The 16628-nt window shown below is 44.3% G+C and overlaps 1 protein-coding gene across 4 annotated transcripts in view; it reads right to left on the bottom strand.

The window, feature by feature from the left end:
- CA12 (carbonic anhydrase 12) overlaps positions 1 to 14372 on the bottom strand; it is a 59054-nt gene extending 44682 nt beyond the window's left edge. For 3 of the 4 annotated variants that reach the window (XM_049784162.1, XM_049784160.1, XM_049784163.1), the window contains exons 1-2: positions 14236 to 14372; positions 10262 to 10282 (exon numbers count right to left, since the gene is read on the bottom strand). In XM_049784162.1, coding sequence (XP_049640119.1) covers positions 10262 to 10282; positions 14236 to 14329 — 115 coding nt within the window. In that variant the 5' untranslated portion in view covers positions 14330 to 14372. The remainder of the gene's footprint in view (positions 1 to 10261; positions 10283 to 14235) is intronic. The other variant, XM_049784161.1, reaches the window with a different exon arrangement.
- Positions 14373 to 16628: the final 2256 nt, after the last annotated feature.

Raw genomic sequence — 16628 nt, forward strand, 5'->3', positions numbered from 1 at the left:
CCCCAACACTGCATGGCCTTCCAAGCTGGGTAAAAGCTGTGTTCCCAAGCATCACAACAACAAAAACCAAACAAACATTAATTAACAGTTTTTAAATAAAAGAATTATTATGGAATCTATCACTTCTGGGTATTTACTTAAAGAATTCATACCACTGACAACATCCCTATATTCATTTCATTATTACCCAAGCAAGACAGGAGAACAGTCTAAGCTGGGAGATGGATGAATAAGTAAAAAGTGCGATGAAACACACACATACAAACAAGCACATGTGTGAACTCAAGTAGCTATTAAAAAGAAATAAACTATTATTGGTGACACCAGGCATGGACCTGAGGAAATTAAATCACACGAAGAAAGGCAAATTGAAAATTTTACTCTTTTGAGGGTAGGAGAGAAAGAAACAAAACAAAACAAAACAGTTGCTCCCAGAGAGAAAGGTGGGCAGGAGCAGTAAATCAGGTAAAGGAATATATGGTGAATTGTATTGTGAAGGATGGGAGTTAGACTTTTGTTAATAAAACCAATGTAGTAGCTAGAGATGCTGAAATATAATTCCATACACCTAAAATATTTAAAATGAGTCAAGGAGGTAACTCATCTAAGAGTTAATAAGAGTTATTAGAGTTGCATATAAGAGGCTGGGTTCAATCCCTAGCACCACATGGTTCTCTGAATACTGAATCTCTGAGTATCATTAAGTATGGTCTGTCATTCCACACTCAAATGTTATAATTCAATGTGACATGAAAATATTTTTAATTCCCTCTTAATTCTCTAAATTGCGAAATGTATACATCAGCTGAACTATATGGGGTTGGGGAGAAGGCATGAGAGTGGGGGTACAACATTTGTGAGCAGACAGGCTCAGGGAGGCATGGAAGTGGGGACTCCTCCTCTTCAAGTAAGAGTGTGCTGAGCAGGACAGGCTTTCTTCACTATCCAGTTTTTGCTACCTGATCCCCACCCCACAGTGCTACTTGTTGCCTCAACCATATACATCTTGGTTTTGACCTCCTTTCTGCCTGCTTCTTCCCTACATCTTTGACCTCCCTTCCTTCCACAGGCCAATGATTGCAACTGCCTCACCTAACCATTCTTTTCTCTAAAGTTCCCAGTGGGGTTCCTAAACCAAGGGCTTCTCTAGAGGAACCATGACATTTCTCCAAGCCTTTCACAGGCTTATGACAGTATCAGTGACAGGGTTCCTCTGCTCTTATATTTCTAGCCACCACACTGATCTCTGAGCCCCATTTCCCAAGAGTGCGTCACAGGCAACCATATCCAGTGTTTATTTATATCAATAGGTATTAAATCTATTGTGATTTCTTTAACCACTAAGCCTTTTGTCCCTGTGCAGAAGAAAGGTAAGTTAATTTGGCATAATTTGTTTCTGGCGAACCTGTATTATTTACTTTAAAAAATAATCTGGATTTCTTTAGTGGTCTTTACACAGTATTGTGATGTGAGGCACAGTGCATGCACCTGGCATACAATGAGCAGTCTCCATTTGATTGGCAAAGCAGGTGAGTGGAAATAAGTAAATATATCTTCTGGTCCTAGCTCTGTCCTTAGTTCCCTATGGACGTCTGTGCAGCTCTGAATTTTCCTTGCTTCCCTATAAGTGGCAAGAAGCTTGCCTGCTCCATATTTTCCCCTTTGGGTACCTCTAAACCAAATACATTTATTTGACCTACTGTCCCCTTTTCAGAAAAAATTACTCAGCATTCCCTAATGACTAATTCCCAAGACTGTTAGTGTTGCATTGTATGGAATGATCCTCTCTGAGAAACTTCTCTAAGGAAAATGGGGTTCTCGATGCACATTTGAATATTCTATGAAGCCCCAAAGAGACTGGCACTCAGCCAGTCATGCCTCACTGGCCAATTGCATTAGGTGTCTACAACAGGTGAATGATATCAACAGGTACCTCCACCCTATTAGCTCAGATGCCTTCACTTCTCCTGCTAGTATTTCACTCTCAGTTCACTCACTACCGTCACTAGGAAAATCCTTCTAAATGCTCATCCAGTCATCTGAGTGGAACTTTCAGTAGAACACTCACTTAGAACACTCCAGCGGTCCTCCACCCCCACCTGAATGAGATCCCCAAATCCCCAGTGGCTTGTACTCTGGACTGGGCCCATTTCCCTGTTAATGGCCCATTAACTTCCCGTTAAAATCTGCTGGGGTTTCAGAAGATACAGCTTCAGTGTATGCTTTCTCTTCTGCCCCACAAGGCCCTTTACCAGGCTAGGCTCAGACCCCATCTTCTCCAGGTAGCTTACCCTTGCTCGGGGGACCATATGGGATGCCGGGATTCGAACCACCAATGTTCTGCACGCCAGGCAAATACCTTACCTCCATGCTATCTCTCCGGCCCTGAGTCACATTCTTTTGAGCTTCCTCTCTTCGTGTTGTAATAACCTCGCCCTATTTGCTGGTTTCCCCAATGTCTCAGTTCCATGGCTTAGGAATACGCCTCATGACTATTCCTTAACCCCCCAGAGCAATGCTTAACAAATATGAACTCAGGAAATTCTACAGATGGCTCAATGAAAACTCTGATATTTGATATTCTTGCTTATTAACAAATGGGAAGCTTAAGTAATTCATTAATATATTAACTCATTTAAAATTAATATAGCTATATGGGCCAGAGTGATGGCTCAGTGGTAAGGCATTGCCTTGCACGTGCTTGACCCAGGATGAACCTGGGCTCAATTCCCGACATCCCATATGGTCCCCCAAGCCAGGAGCAATTTCTGAGCTCATAGCCAGTAACTCCTGAGCAGCACTGGGTGTGGCCCAAAATAAAAAAATTAATATAGCTATATATAAAATATGAAGTATAATATAGGTATATGCAACTTAATATATTAACATGTATATTTCAATTTATAAATTCATTATCATAAAAATGTTTAAATTCAATTTCATATATTACTTTGTTTTAAACACCTTTTAAATGTTTCTGTGGTGATAAAGAGGCAGAATAAAAGAGTGGTGAAAATGTGGAGTGTCACAACTCTAGTTTCTGGATAAAAATTTCATAAATCTGGGTCCAAAGCAAAATAGTGGATAGGGCACACTTGCCTTGAATGCAGTTGAGCCTGGTTTGATCACTGAAACCCCATATGGTTCCTCACCAGGAGTAATTCCTGAATGCAGAGCTCGGAGTAAGCTTTGAGTACTAAATATACACACCCCAACCAAATTTTCAGAAATCTGTTGTTCATATAACTTGGGCTCAGGATCACAAAAAAATGCCAATGACTAGAAAGGTGATTCAAGGAGACTCTCTGGAGTAGAGGCCAAAAAGAAGTGGCAATTACTCTGCTTGCTTGCCCAGGAGTCCATCCTGGTGACCAAAGCCCCAAGGGCACATGAGCCATGCATGACTGCCCCTGGAACTCGCTACAAATAACCTCTTTGTCCCCCTACCTTCAGAGTCACCTTCCCTCCTTTCTCCTGCAATCCCAGAAGAAAATCACCTGGGAGAGATCGGCCAAAGAAAGTGTGTGCACTTTTACCAATCTCCTTATCTGTGAAGTGAATATAGCCCTTACCATGTGGTCTATCCGGAAGAAGGAACAGAGAGAGCCAGGCTCTGAACTACAGAATACTTCTAAGATATGGCTGGCTCACAGTCTGCTTACCCAGAAACCCTAAATTGTTCTAGTCACAGGTGAATAACTGCAGATCATTTCTGAAGCTCAGATGCACTGCAGCATTTAATAGAGACAGATACCAGTTCTCGGCCTGTCTTTACACACACAGATAATACTTCTTTCCTGACTGACCTGAATCAGGCCACTGACCTCCACTCATTGGAAAGTTGGTTTCTTGTCAAAATGCTTCTCTACTAAAAAAAATCGAATCTCAATTATTTTTTCAATAAATCTTTGTGATGTAACTCCAACACCTCTAAAAATTGTAATAAACTGCACTGTGTGAAAAGTGAAGAAAGAGTTCTAAAGCAGATAACTCGCCATCATACAAGCCCTACATGTTAAAAAATAAAGAGCCATTGCTTTCTTTCACTTTGTTTTCACCTCACTCTTTTCACTGCTTAATGGTTAAACTTAAGCATTAGTATCTTTCTAAGTGTTCCCAGCAGTGATCAGGGTGATTTTCAATATTTGTGGGCAAAGGATCACACTTTAGTGCTTCTCAAGACCACTACTGGGAAAATCTCTCTACTTCAGAGAGCTGATATGCAGAGTGGTATAGCTCTAAGAACCAGGGGAAAAAGTGCTATCCCTGTGACCACACCTGTGACCTCTGGACTCCTGAGCTCCATGGTTGTACATCCGCCCTCACCTCATGGTGCTTTTAGTCCATACTTGCTTCCCAGGGGTAAGAGGTCATGGGTAGCTGGAAGAGATGATACTGAACCACCTCTGATCCATTCTGTTCCTCAAAGCCATCAGCCTCTACACAACACTGCCCACACACTGACTGGTCTGACATACCTTTCCAAGACTGTCTTATAGCTATATAGTTTGCATACCCTCAGGATCCTCTCTCACAGTACAGGGAGAAAATCTTCAGAATTTTCACTAGCTCATGTGCCCTGCAAGTTCTTGAATGCTAGAAATTGGAGACCAGCTGAAAGCAGACAAGGCAAGTCTGAGCACAGCAGAAGCTGGCAGAGCTCTGACAGCCCAGCTCCTCCTCTGCCAGCTGTCTCCTATTCTGCTTTACCAGAGCTAGATACCACCTCAGGTGCTTAAAGGGTCCCTCCTGGAAACTCTGAAAACTAAGTCAGGGCTCTAGAATTCTAGCTTAGGCTTCTCTTCCAGTCAAAATAAGGGGTCAACCCCATGGATTAGGTGAGAATGTAGAGGTAGTGGGGAGTGGGTGCCTGGCTTCATGGTATGGCTGAGGGGCTGGAGCAAGGGAGTGAGAGATGGTCCCTGAAAACAAGCAATGCTGGGAAGGACTGCTCAGATTACTATGCAGGACATTTTTTAGAAAGAACATTCTAGAGACTGGGGGCAGCCAGAGAAATGGCATATACAACAAACTGATAAAGAAGTGGTGGAGCATGTGAGGGGAAAAGAGAGATGCTCTACTGATCTCCTTCTAAGAACTTCATTTCCAGTTTGGGGGGAAAAAAGGCCCTTAGAACTCCAGATGGGGCTAACAGGGCTGGTGCAGGAACCACACCTGAAGAGTCACTTAGGTGGTAGCTGCCATCCCGTTTCTTTTTGTTTTGTTTTGTTTTGTTTTGTTTTTTTGGTTTTTGGGCCACACCTGGTGACGCTCAGGGGTTACTCCTGGCTATGCGCTCAGAAGTCGCTCCTGGCTTGGGGGACCATATGGGACACCGGGGGATCGAACCACGGTCTGTGATAGGCTAGCGCAGGCAAGGCAGGCACCTTACCTCTAGCGCCACCACCCGGCCCCTGCCATCCCGTTTTGCAAAGCTCCAAGAGGTGATGTCATTTTCCTACAGCCAGACAATCAGCAAGTGGACTCAGAAGTCTAAACCTAATCTGCAATCTGTAATCTCTACCTGCCTCCTACTACCAATGACGATGTCTACCTGTAGGATGGAAGATTGACTTCCCTGATTTTTTTTTTTTTTGCCTGGCTATAAAAGTCATTGGACAAGCTTTTGGGAGCTACAGACCAAGAACCACCATGACTTTCAAAAATCCTAATTTTGCAACTCAAGAAAGATGAGAAATTGTTCTGTAGGTGAACCTCAGCATATCCAGATAGACTGAGGACACCACTTCAGGCAGCAGGAACTGCAACTGAAGATTGAAAGTGTGATAGTGAATATCAGATTAGTTTCAGGGACTCACCCAAACCACAGGAAAAGGAGATTATTTCCTGGTATAGACAGGTATAGCTCTATGTTCCTGGTAGGACAAAACAGGATCTGGCCTGTCTTCGCTTACTTGTTCCTTGATGGTAGTCATGGTAGGGGTGTGGGGTAGGGAGCATTGTAATTATTCTGGTTCCTCCACAGTATGAAATGGGAATCAGGGAGAAATCACTGGGTTTTGTTTTGGTTTGGTTTGGTTTTGAGTTGAGTAAATCTCTGACATTGGTAAAAATAAATAAATAAATAAATAAATAAATAAATAAATAAATAAATAAATAAATAAATAAAAATAACAAAAAGATTTTTCTGAATTAAAATCTCTTCCTTTGGAAGGGTGCAAGAGTGGGAGGAGGGAGACCTAATGGTGCTTACAAGTTCATGTGGCACTGAGGATGGAACCCAGGGCTCCAGCATGCAAAGCCTGCTCACCAGTCTAGAGCTCTTTCAGACATTCCTCTGCTGAATGTCCAGTTGGGGGCGCTGCAGTATAGCAGATGTACCTGCTAATAGAGGCACTGTCAGACTCAGAAAGGGAGAACATGCACATCTTTGAGATATTGGTCTCCACCTGCTCCTTCTATTCCATCTCCTTTGTATTTTCCTTTCAAATATGCTTCAAATAACAGTTTCTGTCTCTTTCTGAACTAGTTGCCAGCCAAGAAACACTCAACAGGAACTAGCAGTCCATTTATAGCTTTGGGCTCCATTCTCTGCCCACATGGCTGGTTCTTGGGTGGCTAACTCTTGGGTTATTAGTCCTCTTTAATTACTTAGCCTGCTAGAAATATATTGGGTTTGTTAGTTTTGTTTGTGTGTTGTTTGTTTTTGTTTTGGTAGGAGGGAAAAAACCTGAAGAGAAAAAGTATCAAGTCAAGGGAATGGCTCTCCCAGACTCTTGGGGATGCTTTTACTCAATTTTGTTAAACAGAATGCACACAGAAACATGCATGTATCCTAGTTATTGGCAAGATGCATTTCTACATGGTCAACTTGACACATACATCAGGATCTCAATGTAACCAGCAACCTAACTCATTTACTGCCCATCACCACCACCACCCAAGGCCTCCTACTTTTGAGTGCACAGATCTACAGCAGGCTCATGTCTGTTCTCAGCTCACTGTGACAACCTGCCTTGCAGTTGCCCTCTCACTCCATATTCCCCTGGGGCTGGTTTCCATCCAGGAAAGCCCTTAATCTTTAGAAAGTCACCTCCAATCCCACTCAACACTGATACTAACCCCACTGTTTGTTGTGTGATTCTGAGCATCCGTGCCAGTATGTACATCTCAGTCTCTCCCAAAGAGAGCCTTCTTGCCCCCCCAGGGGTTCTGCCTTATCATCCCCCATCACATGTCCTCGTTCACCAGCAGAATGCCTGACTGCCCTCTGTGCACCCCTGCCTTGCATAAAGCATCAATGGACTCTGCCTTCTGCTTCCTCAGCAACGAACTGGTCTAATGGTGAAGGGCAGGAGGCCAGCCAGCTGGTTAAAGTCAGCAAGAAGTGCTTCTGTGCTGGGGGATCAGTCAGGCTGCACATAGATGCCCTTTCTCCACAAACACCCAGCTTCTCTTCCCTGTTGTCCAGAACCATCACACTTTTGCTGAGGGCTGCTTTCAAGGAGTGATGAGGCATTTCAATGTTTATAGTCTCAGCAACTGGGGATCAGTAGAGAGATGGGATATTTACTTGAACTAGAAGGGACATGAGATCCTGTTCTATAAGGATTTGTAGCTGAGCACATGAGAAGTCCAGGAACTACATGAAACACAGCAGCCCTTCAAGTTCAGGTAAGGCCTAGTAAGCAACTTATTTGGTAAAGTTTGGGCACAGTTCTGATTAAATTATTCCAAGCCATACTTATTTCATTTTGGCCTCCCGAGCAGTAGTCAGAAGCACAGAGGCAATTCTAAGAACATTCAGCCAAAGAAGCCAGTGATTTAATGCAAAGATGTGAGGACACAGTGCTGCTCAGAACCAGGATACAGTGCTGCTCAGGTACCAGGATTACCCAGTTAACCCAGCAGAGCTCTGGAGCCTCCAAAGTTGCATACAAGGATGCTTGAAGGGCTGTGAAGTGTAATATAGAGGACAGGAAAGGGCTCTGCATACACCATATGGGCACTTTTATCTCTATACTATCAAGGTCCTGGAACACTGATCTAGGCAAATCCTTCCCCAGAAAGACTCAGATGCCTCAACTGGCTTCCTTGAGTTTATATGGAAAGGACCTGATTCTCAAGTTGTGCCTTCTTTGCAGATTGCATCCCTCCTGTCTCCTTTGCTCACTGAGCCTGTACTGGGGCCCTGCCACTGCTCTTTCTTTGCTTTCACTGTCACCACCATAAAGTGGATTTCCACATACAGAATTGAGATTATCTAAAAACCAGGTATCTCTCACCTCTGCCCACCACCACCACCACCACCTCTTACCAAAGTGGGAAGGGTAAGGTAAGGATAAGGCTCCCTCATGCCTCCTGTTTGACATAGGCCAGGGATCCTCAAACTATGGCTCTCAGGCCACATGTGGCCCATCAAGGACATTTATCTGACCCATCTGTGCTGTATAGGTGCTGCACAGAGTGCTGCACACTCTTCTACCTATGCCTGTGTCTTATCAGTAGACTCATCAGGGTCTGTGTGTGTGTGTGTTTGTGTGTGTGTAATGTACGCTGCACTCTCTCTGACTCCCCTCCTTCTCTGTCTCTTGTCCTCAAACTAAGGCCACCAATAGCAGGCCCATAGTTTCCACTGAAATACTGATAAGTTTGTTGATTTAACTTTACCTGTATGAAGAACAATAAATGTAATTATTGTATTTGTTGCCATTTTTTACTTCAAAATTAGATATGTATAGTGTACATAAAAATTTGTTCATGGTTTTTTTCTTAAACTATAGTCCAGTCCTCCAATGGTCTGAGGAACAGTAAACTTGTCTCCTATTTAAAAATGTGAGGGCCCCTGACTTTCTAGCCAGTCTTTCTAGCTTTGGATCAAGTTCCTAAAACTCCTCCATGTTTTCCCTTAAATACTACCTAGCTTATTTGCCCCGCTCATGCAATGCCAGATCCCACCATTACATTCAATAACAGCATTTCCTCCCCTCACCCTACGAACTGAGCCTTCCCCAATCTCCAAGACGCAGGTAAAAGCATCCCTTCTCCAGGAAGCCTTTTTTGGTATTACACTCCCAGTTTCCATTAGAATGCTAGTAGGTTATTATCATCACTATTATCTATTATTGTTCTGCCTTAAATTGAGAGCATTAATTCCTTTCTACAGACCACAGCCCTTCCTATTTATTTTATGCCTATTTAGCAACATTCAGTGTACATAATAAGTACAAAAGGGATGTTTGTAATGATAGAACTATGTGATAGTAGAGCAAAGGAGAGTTTGGATTTGAAGTTACTGATTCATACAGTAAACTGTTCTTTGCCTCCTAGGCTGACAAACATGCAGAGTCTAACTTTTGCTGAGTCAAGACTGCATTTGTGGGCCCGGAGAGATAGCACAACGGTGTTTGCCTTGCAAGCAGCTGATCCAGGACCAAAGGTGGTTGGTTCGAATCCCGGTGTCCCATATGGTTCCCCGTGCCTGCCAGGAGCTATTTCTGAGTAGACAGCCAGGAGTAACCCCTGAGCACTGCTGGGTATGACCCAAAAAAAAAAAAAGACTGCATTTGTTTTTACTGGAATAATCAACCACCCTGCCTGTAATCACTATACCTGTGTCATGAAATATATTCTCCCCCACCCACTGCTCACCATCAAGTTCATCTTGCATACCCCTGTGACTCTGTCCTTAATAAAAACACCATGAACATTCCTGCATGTGCCTGTGAAATCAGATATTTAGTCTACCATTACAAATGAAGCTGATTTGCTTATCTCTAATTCAGGATAATATACCCACGGAGTCTAACTACTTATTTTGCAGCCCACTGGAGATGGTACTGGTCTCATTAGTGCCCCCATGGCATATCCAATCACTCTCAGCACCCCTCTCCCTCTACTGAAGAAACTCACCCCTGCTTTTTCTACCAAGAACAGCCACCATCATTCTGCCTTGGCTCATCCACATGCGGGGCAACAAGAAGTTTGTTCTAGACACACCAACAACTTACATTCTGGGTCCAAGTCAAAAGGTACCTTTTATTTTGTTTCTTGAAGGATGAAAGTCTGACAATGGGGGTAAAAGGCTATCTCCATCTAAGGCCCTGTTAAGTTTCTTCACTGGGATAGAAATCTCTCCAGAATCTGGATGCCTTAACCTGTGACCCACAGTCCACCTGCACAGGAAAGTGCTATTCTTCAGAAAACTATTTTTTGATCAGGCTCCTCTCTTCCTCTGCCCCCAAAGGTACTGCATTGTCTTTCTCATTCATCACGAAAAGTATTGAAGAGCTCTACTTACCGAAATAGCTCCACTTGGATCCTGAAAAGAGCAAAATAAAGCCAGTTAGTACTGTGGACCTTAAACAAGTCAGAGAATATGCTAAAGGTTTTGTTTAAAAGAAGGGGAGATCCTAGAAAAGCCACCATTTTCCAGAGGACTTAGTGTCACTGCACTGCAAAGGATGTGAGCTCCTAACAAGGAGGAAGATCTAGATTAGCAGCCCCCAGGATTTTAGAGATGGCGGCACTAAATTACCTGAAAGTCCCAGGGCTCTCAAACCTGATTTCACATAGGGCTGAAAGCACTGTTCCCAGACCACATCTTCTCACTGCCAGCCAGTCTCATATGACTGTCACCTTTTCACAACCTGACAGAATTCAAGGGGACCAGACCAAGTCTTCTCCCAGGAACACTCACCCTGTGACATAGGTCTGGCTACTCAGGGGACAAGCACAGAGGTGCAGTGGAGATACCAGGACTACATGCAATAGTGCTGGGGAGACAGAGTAACCAGAAGCTGAACTCAAGGACAGTTCTGGAACTGTCTCTGAGAAGCAAGTGCAACCCCAACAGCCTGTCCAACCTCCTCTCCAAAAGAACCCACCTCATCTGCTGGGATGGGATAAAGGTGGGTCTGCATGGGCTTGGGAGATAGAGTCTAGGAGAAGCACCATCAGAAAAGAGAGAGTCCATGGGATACAGAGAATGAAGATTGGGCCTAGTCAGGCTCCCGATCAGTTCACAAGACATTCAGAAAGATGAAAGTGATACTACCCAGATGCTAGTCCGAGTAGCAGGGACTCCACAGAACCAAACCTACTGATTCCATAATGCCTTTTCAGGAAGAAACTTTCCTCACCCCAATGAAGACGCTATTTTTTCTCTCGAAGACTCAGAGGTTGCCCAGTACCTGTTAGAACCTGCAGGCCTATTGCACTCCTCCTGAAGAAATGCTATAAACAAGGATCTAGGTTAGGGGTTCAGGGCCTGGCAGATTCCTGTTCTGGGTTCTAAAACTTTTCTCAGTAACTGCCATGACTGCCGAAATACCAATTTTGCAAAAGACTCTTGCCCACAGTTCCATGCAAGCTCCCAGTGGCAACCACAGCAAGATTTTCAGGCATTCTCCAGAAAAGACCTCACCTCATCTTATTATATCCCTCACGCCCTGATTTTTCTGTGCCATCCATTCCATAAGTGCCAGAGTTTTTTAAATTGCTTTATTTTAGCATTGTGGTTACAAAATTGTTCATTGTTGGGTTTCAGTCATGCAACATACACCATCCTTCAAGAGTGCACCCTCCCGGTCACTGATATCTTCCATTTCCCACCACTCCATACTCTCTCACCCCTGCCTTGTTCTAAGGCAGGCAAATTGCTTCTATATACCATCTATCTATCTACCTATCTATCTCACTCTTTCTCATAAGTGCCAGAAGTTTAAATGCTCCCATACTCTGCTACCACATGGCAATTCCAAATCCCACAATACTGACAGCCCAGTAGGAGCCCACCAAGTTAGATAGTTTAGCATTGCAGCCAACTAAGTTTAATAAACAAAATAACACCAAAGGCTCAACTACAACAAACAGCTCAGTAAATCCTCAGACAATGACTTAATGACCCCATTATGAGATGTAACACTTTTCACAAATTTTCTTTTATTAAAGTAACTTTTATTAAAGTAACAGCAGTAGGATGGTTGCCTTGGGGCCAACCCAGAATGGGCCCATGTTCAATGCCTGGTATCCCAGATACCAGGAGCCTGCCAGGAGCAATTTCTAAGCACAGAGCCAGAAGTAACGCCCAAGTGCTTCTGGATGTGGCCCCAAAACAATACAAAACAATAAAGTACTTTTTGATCATTCCACTAGCCATTTAGTTGTAACAAGCAGTATAAAATAAATTATTTTGTTCTGATAAGGGGGCAGGCTTGAGGAATGCATGAAGAACTGGGGACAATGATAGAGGGAAAGTTACATTAGTAGTGGGATTAGTGTTGGAACATTGGATGCCCAAAGCAACTGTATTATAAACTTTGTAAACCAATGTGTATAAAAAATGTTCCAAGCAGGGGCCAGAGCGATACCACAGTGGTAGGGTGTTTGCCTTGCACGTGGCTGACCTAGGTTTGATCCCCCTGGCATCCCATATGGTCTCTCAAGTCAGGAGCAATTTCTGAGCCTATAGCCAGGAGTAACCCCTGAGCGTCACAGGGTGTGGCCCAAAAACAAAAACAAAAACAAAATGTTCAGAGCAGAGGCCAACCACACTCTGACTTCATTAGCATTTGCCCCAACCTTGAGCTAATACTGATAAGCAACGCCTTATCCCTTGAATCAGTTAAAATTAGGTGCAAAGCATGAGGGAAAATAAGCAAAGTAAAGTTAACAGTAAATTATTTGGAGGGGAGATACATCTGCATTGCTCCAGGGTCCATGTGTTGCTGAAGGTGAACCCAGGACCTTGCACATATGGTGTATGTAGTCTACCACTTGAGCCATCTATCTGTTCTAACTTTACAATCTGCCTTGGAAAATGAGAAGGGAAAGGGGTGTGCGGTGGGTGGGGGTGCAAAGGAATGACGGGGAAAGAGTACGGATGAGGAGAGAGAAGGGAGCAATGGAGAGAGGGAACGGGGAGGAGAACAGTGTTGGGAGAATTTGCAGGGGAGAGGAAGAAAGCAGGGGAATAGGGGGAATGGGGGGCAGCATTCAGCTTTTCTGGAAAGGAGCTAATAAGTAACTCTCCTGTGCAACAGTCGTTAGAGGAAAAGGGAAGATTCTTAGAGAAACTTCAGGTCTCAGCTGAGCTGTTTTGAAAGAGGCATATGGGTCAAAGTTAGCAATTTAAAAAATTTCCACTTTTCTACAACCTATTTCTCATACCTACCTTCTAATTCTCCCTCAACAAAAAGGGAGATAATAGCTGGATTTGGGGGTGAACTGCCCTGCTACTCCCTAACCTGCCTCTAAGGGCACAGTGACCTCTAAGGAACCCAGAGATATGGTTTCTGGCCATTGGAGTTAATTTTGGTCTTTTTGTAAAAATTACAGATGGCCTGAGCCCAGGAATTGGAACATGGAGAAATACCTCTACAACTTGTGTCAAACTCTGTCAGACTAACAACCAGTTAGTCCTCTGGGAGGTTCCTGAGCAGACTCATCCAGCTGCTGTTATACATTCAGCAAAATCCTCTTGTTTTAGAGATCTAGTACCTTGACCTCCTAGGCTCTGCTCCTTTCAGCTCATGCCACAGAACTGGAGCTCCAATTACTTTCAGATATCCTGCCCGCCCCCCCTTCTACCAGCCCACTTGGCTCCCCCCAGCATCCAGCTCTTCAGGGTTAAAGGCCCTAATTACCCTCAGAAACAAGGTGCGTAAGCACACGCACAGGTATGGTGGGGTAGTGCAGCCTTCTGGAGAAAAACAATGATTAAGGACAGGATGCATCATCTCTTTGACTTGGAGGTGAAGCTTAGTGGCGAAGAGACTTGCAGGTCCAGGCACCCAGTGCAGTCAGCAGGATTGTGCGAGGGCGCCTGCAGATATGGAGCAACCGTGGCACGCTGCACGCTCAGACATCTCCACTATCCACACGTGGGGTCATGCCATGAATTCCGTGTCTGGCCTTTCCCTTTCCTTTTCTCCAGATTCCAAGTTCCCAAGTTTCCCCTCCCGGAGTTGGAGTTGTTTAGAGTTAAAAGCAACCTTTGTCATAGAAAGACCAAGGGGGGTTCGCATTCCAAGAGAGCAAGGCGCACGCTTCCAAAAGGTCTGTTTTTGGGACTCTGAGGTTGTTTATGGGCGTCCTTCCTAGCTTAACACTTTCCCTCCCCACACCCCTACACCCGCTTAATATATATATTATATATATTATATATATTATATATATTATACATATAGATGTTGCATGGAAGAGCCTCGCTGGAACTCTGTCCACACATCATAGCTGCGCGCTCAGGAAAGGCACAAAGAGCGGACACGTTACCGTTCAGCGGGGCTGCGCTGGAAGGTTGTTGCAGCCTGAGGACCGCGAGTAGGAGCGCGGCCGCGGCCGTCAGGTGCAGCGGGCAGCGGGGCATCGTTGGCCGGCGGCTGGCACGGGCTCAGGCTTCCCCGGGCGCCGCTCGGAACAAACTGCTGGCCAGCCCTGGTACCGCGTGCGTGCACCCGGGGCGCCCTGCGAGCAAGTCGGTTCTTTGGCCTCCTGGCTCCCTGCCGGCTGCTTTTATGGAGCGACTCGGCCCCAAACACATGATGTCACGGGGGTTGGGGGAGTGGATGGGCAAGACTTGCCTGCCTGCCTGCCTGCCTGCCTGCAGGGGGGCCGGCGCCCCGCTCCCCAGGGAGCTGCAGCGCTCCGAGGAGCTGCAGAGTCGGCGCACCTCGGGGCGGGGCTCACCTGGGTCAGGGAGGGAAGGGCCCAAGGAGGGACAAGGTTCTAGGGCCCTCCTCAGCCTGTCATTATCCCTTCTAGAAAGGTTCCTAAACACAGTGTCATTTGGACCAAAGGTGTTTTGTTGTTTTTTTTTTTTTGTTTGTTTTTTGTTTTTAATGTGCCTGCCTTATTGGGTACACGTTAGGGTCTGGACAAGAGGAATTGCTTATAATTTTACGGTTTATATGAATTGTACATTGCACCCCAGAAAGCCTGATCTTGGCACTTTATAAAGACCCAGAACTATTGAAAAATAGGCGAATCACACACGGAGCAGTTTTAATAAACGATTGTAGTTTTCCTTAGTATCCAAATCTCACGCTGCTTCCAGCCATTTCTCCTCAGAATCAAAGGTTCTTCTTTGGTGTCACAGAGGGAGGATCACGGGGTTCAATTCACTATGTGGAAAGATTCAACCTCGACCAGCTTTCTGTTTCCAGTATGTAGCATATGCATGCCCCTGTTGCTCCCATTTATTTGCCCACTTGATGCATATTTCTGCATTCTCTTTTCTTTCTTTGTGTGTGGAGGCTAGAGGGGGATTTCCCAGGTGGTGCTAAGGACATGAGAGCTAGGCTGAGGAGTTCGGGTGATCTCGTCCAACCAGGACATGGGTTTAGTGAAAGTATTGGAGGGTGTAATGCTGTTTTGGCACAGCACTCATCTGTGGCATATTAGAGAAATAAAACAAGGGGATGAATAGACAATGCTGAATGAAGTCAAATCCATGCCCTTCAATTGCAGAACTTAGAATACTAATAAGCAAGGGAAGGGACAAAGAAGAGGCAAAACAGAAGAGACACAAGGAAAAAGGTAGAGAGTCTCAGGACTTTGGTGGTGACATTGCAGTAATTTTATTCATTAAAACTATGAAAATTGAGGCCAACACGATAGAAGAGAACGGTAGGGCATTTGTTTGCTTTGCACATGGTCAACCTGTGTTTGATCTCTAGCAACACACATGGTCTCTCAAACCCTCTTATGAGTGATCTCTGAGCATAGAGCCAAGACTTAGTCCTAAGCACCACCAGGTGTTGCCCCAAAACCAAAAAATAATCAGAAATATGAAAGTTAATTCCTATAACAATGTGAAAGAAAGAGAAAAGGAGAAAAAAATAATGGAAAGAAAAACGGAGAGGAGAGGAGGGGAGGGCAAGGGAGGAGAGAGGAGAGGAGAGAATGGTAGAAGAGAAAAGAAAAGAAAACAAAAGAATTTTGCCATCTTTTTAAGGAAGTAGTTACAAAGACTGTGTAACACACACACTTTCAGACCACAGCAGGCTTAAGACTGACCTTTCTCTGCGACTCCTGCTAAAGAAACTCTCACTAAAGAGATTTAAAGTATTGAGCAAGCTTGTGGTATTTGAGGAAGTGTCTCTGATTTGTTGTCAAAGACTTAAGAAAACAAAATGTACCAAAGAAACAAAGAGACTGGAGAGGAGCTACTGCAGGTTCAGGAAATCAATCAAGTAAAATCATTTGCCCACATCTCATGAAAAAGGTAAATTGGGACATTTGCTCATATGTATTATTCCCACTCCAAATAGTTTTCCATTATGTCTGGCTAAATTAAATATTGAGTTTGATTTCTCCTCAGACATGGATTATTAAGTATTCTCCAGGAATCCTCAGAGTTTCAAAGTTGGGAGCAGAAGAGTGGGTGAACCTCCAAATGGCAGCTGAACCTGCACAAAAGCAACAAAGCTGCAGGAGGCAGACCTGGAGGCTTTTGGACCCGAAAGTCATATTGGCCTCGAACAGGTGAGAAACAGAATTCAAGTAAAAGACAAAGAGCCAATGCCCACACTACACTTAATTAAGGAACAGCTGCACGAAACATAGAAAACATAGGTCCCCACCATTCTTAGAGAATGAAGATAGTAGCTCTGATGACCTAAAAAATACTAACAAATCCTCTCAGATAAGGACTTTAAAGAAGAAAT

The sequence above is a fragment of the Suncus etruscus genome, chromosome 1, assembly GCF_024139225.1.
Source record: "Suncus etruscus isolate mSunEtr1 chromosome 1, mSunEtr1.pri.cur, whole genome shotgun sequence".
NCBI lineage: Eukaryota > Metazoa > Chordata > Mammalia > Eulipotyphla > Soricidae > Suncus > Suncus etruscus.